Genomic DNA, 2,910 nt, shown 5'->3' with positions numbered 1-2,910 from the left:
TTATATAAGCATATTTGCGTTAGTTTATCATTATTTTGCCTGTGAATTATAGCACGTTGCTCAACTTATATCCATCACTATTAAATCATGCTACTATCTAGACCAGGGGTCAGCAACCCAAAATGTTGGAAGAGCCATATTGGACCAAAAAAACAAAACAAAAAAAAAATCTGTCTGCAAAAAATTAAAAGCCTTATATAAGCCTTATATGACTTATTATACACATTGTTACAGCAAATGGCAAATTTGAAGAATGTTTGTCATGTTTTTCCTTTTACAGTAATTCTATTAAAACAAAACATATATTCACACCATCTTTTTACATTTTTATATTTTTGAAAAAGCTCCAGGGAGCCACTAGGATGGCGCTAAAGAGCCGCATGCGGCTCTAGAGCCGCGGATTGCCGACCCCTGATCTAGACTATCTCATCATATCCACCGTCGTATTATTGTAGTTGAAACTATTTACGAATCCGACAATTGTAACGCCAATAGACGACTACTAGATGGTGACAAATACTTCTCGATTAATGAAGCCAGATTCACTTTTTTCAACCCGTCTCTGGTTAATCCCGGCGGTTTGTGTAGTTAGATTTCTAAAAATAATGTCAATCATTCATAACCACAACAGCGTATATTCACACCATATCTTCTCATAAATACCCAGGCAGGCTGATTCATTTGCATGGTGATGTGCTTAAAGTCGTCTATTTGCCAGCTTAATGTTCCATCTCTCCCTCACATTCTCTCTCTCTCCCCTCTCTTTCTTGCTCTCTCCCTCTTCTGTGTTTGTATGTGAAGAAGCCAACACTTCCAGAGGAGAAATGAGTGATCACATGCATTTTAAGGATGCAAAGAATACGATTTATTTTTAAGAAGTTCCACCAGTGTAAATAAATTAAAACTCCAATAAGAAGGGACGATAAACATTGTAGAAGATATTGAAATGAGGAAGCCAAATCACACGTCCACAGGGTTGGACTCCCCTGGAAACAGGTTTGCTACGTTGGTGATGGGACACGTTTTGCGGCAGCCATGGGTGGCTCATACAAAGGAATGAGCTGTTGCCGTGGCGATGATCCGCCAGAGCCCTGTGGTTCAGGTGTTTAGGTGTTTGGCAGATGGATGCTTCAGTTCAGACAGCCAAAACAAGAGGGGTTGGCGCATATTTCACATGGATCCAGAGGAGTGATGGCGTAAACTGTCACAGGCAAAAAGAGAAAAACATGAATATTGGATCACTTGGGAATTTTGCAACAGTTTTTGGCCATCAAAAAGTGACACTTTGCAGTTTAGGAACAATCATAAAAAAGAGTCTTTCAACACCTTAAACCAGGCATGTCCAAACCGGGTCCTCGAGCCGGGTTTTCTTTCCTACCAGGCTGAAAATGCATTCAGTGGGATAGAAAACCCGGCTGCATTATGGCCCTCGAGGACTGTGTTTGGACATGCCTGCCTTAAACAAGCTGAACAAAAGTGACCAAGATGTTCGACTCGAATCTTTTCTCACTTTAGTTCACGGTTTATGAAGAAAAATCCATTATTATAATTATAATCTTCAGTATAATAATCAATATTAACTGTGGATAAAATACTAAAACAATTTGATCATTCTGCCTCACTAATTAAAGAGGCATGCCCAAATCCAAACCTCAACGGCTGTAGTCCGGCCCAGGACTTCTATCCCACCAGGTAGATGCGCTTTTACCTGGATCCTACTCTTGTTGGAGGAAGCCTTTTCTGCCTGGTTGGACAGAAAACCCTGGCTGGACCACAGCCTCTGGGGACTGGATCTGGGCACCCCTGAATTAAAGCACTAAAACTGCCTAAATCTCTAATTCTGGTATCGATCAGGAGTCCCTTGGTGGGTAGGGGGTGTCTTACCCAGTCTGGACAGAATGATGTCTGTCGCCTTCCCCTGACAGACGGGCCGAAAGATCTGTGGCAGCAGGGGGTGGCCACACACAGAGACCACGCTGGCCTCGGTCAGGTGGGGGCTCGCATCATCGTTCAGATTGAAGAGCTGCTTCAGCTGCTTCACAGCCTCCAAAGGAAAGCTCCTTTCTCCAACCTGCAAGCAACGCAAAGGCGTCACAAAGGTCTGCAGACCCCAACCGAGCCCCCCAGCATCCACAACCCTTCAAGCCCTCTGGGGGCTCCCCTCACCTTAACCTGCACGGCCGCAGAGCCTCCGTACACAGACAGCGCCAACAGGAGCAGAATGCCAGCAGCCTTCATTTTCAGCAGAGTCAAGATGTTTCCACAGGAGGGTTGTGTGTGCCTGCTCGGTTCCTGCGCTGCCCCTTTTAAGGTGTTGCCTTAGCAGGGGGGGGGGCACTGGGTTGGTCTGACTGGATCCTCTTTTTGACTTTATGACCACAACCAACAAGTGTTTTTTTTTTTTTATTACTGATCCGGCATTTGTTAGAACACACACAATGCCACCTAATAAATCCTGGCTCTCGTCATTCTCCCACAGGTATTTGACACATTTGTGCCTGATAAGGATGCAGGAACGGGCACCAACGCACGCCACGGCGTGCTAATGATGCAGACCGGAGGATGTGCAGCAATTAAAAAGTCAGTTACTTCCTTAAAATCCTGTATTTGGATTGACGTTGTTTTGTTGGAGCAGGTTGTTCCCATTGAAGGTCAAAAAAGGTCATCTGGTTCCCCTGGATACAAAACATAAACGTCCAGAAGTATTTCAGGTATTCACACTGGTGAAACACAGCTTTTCTGCTTGTGTGCACCAACCACCAGGGCACAGGAGCAACGTTACCTGGTCTTGTTTTGGTTGTGGTTGAGCTTTTTCTTGGTGTTTAAATGGAGAAGATGGAGATCAACCTTTGATCAACCTGAAGCCCTCAAAGATCACGGAGATAGTGGTCAGGGGGGGACAGCTGAAGC

At 44.7% G+C, this 2,910-nt stretch overlaps 1 protein-coding gene across 1 annotated transcript; it reads right to left on the bottom strand.

Moving 5' to 3' along the window:
- Nucleotides 1-847: 847 nt before the first annotated feature.
- Nucleotides 848-2,319, bottom strand: LOC130524446 (guanylin-like). The gene is made up of 3 exons (XM_057030594.1): nt 2,167-2,319; nt 1,885-2,071; nt 848-1,201 (listed from the first exon to the last, which is right to left on the bottom strand). Exons 1-3 carry the CDS (start codon nt 2,236-2,238, stop codon nt 1,131-1,133), a joined length of 330 nt encoding a protein of 109 aa, XP_056886574.1. The 5' UTR covers nt 2,239-2,319; the 3' UTR covers nt 848-1,130.
- Nucleotides 2,320-2,910: the final 591 nt, after the last annotated feature.

The sequence above is a fragment of the Takifugu flavidus genome, chromosome 4 (assembly GCF_003711565.1).
Source record: "Takifugu flavidus isolate HTHZ2018 chromosome 4, ASM371156v2, whole genome shotgun sequence".
NCBI classification, from domain to species: domain Eukaryota; kingdom Metazoa; phylum Chordata; class Actinopteri; order Tetraodontiformes; family Tetraodontidae; genus Takifugu; species Takifugu flavidus.
The sequence above is the reverse complement of the archived record's forward strand: the minus strand, read 5'-3'. Positions and strand labels throughout refer to the sequence as shown.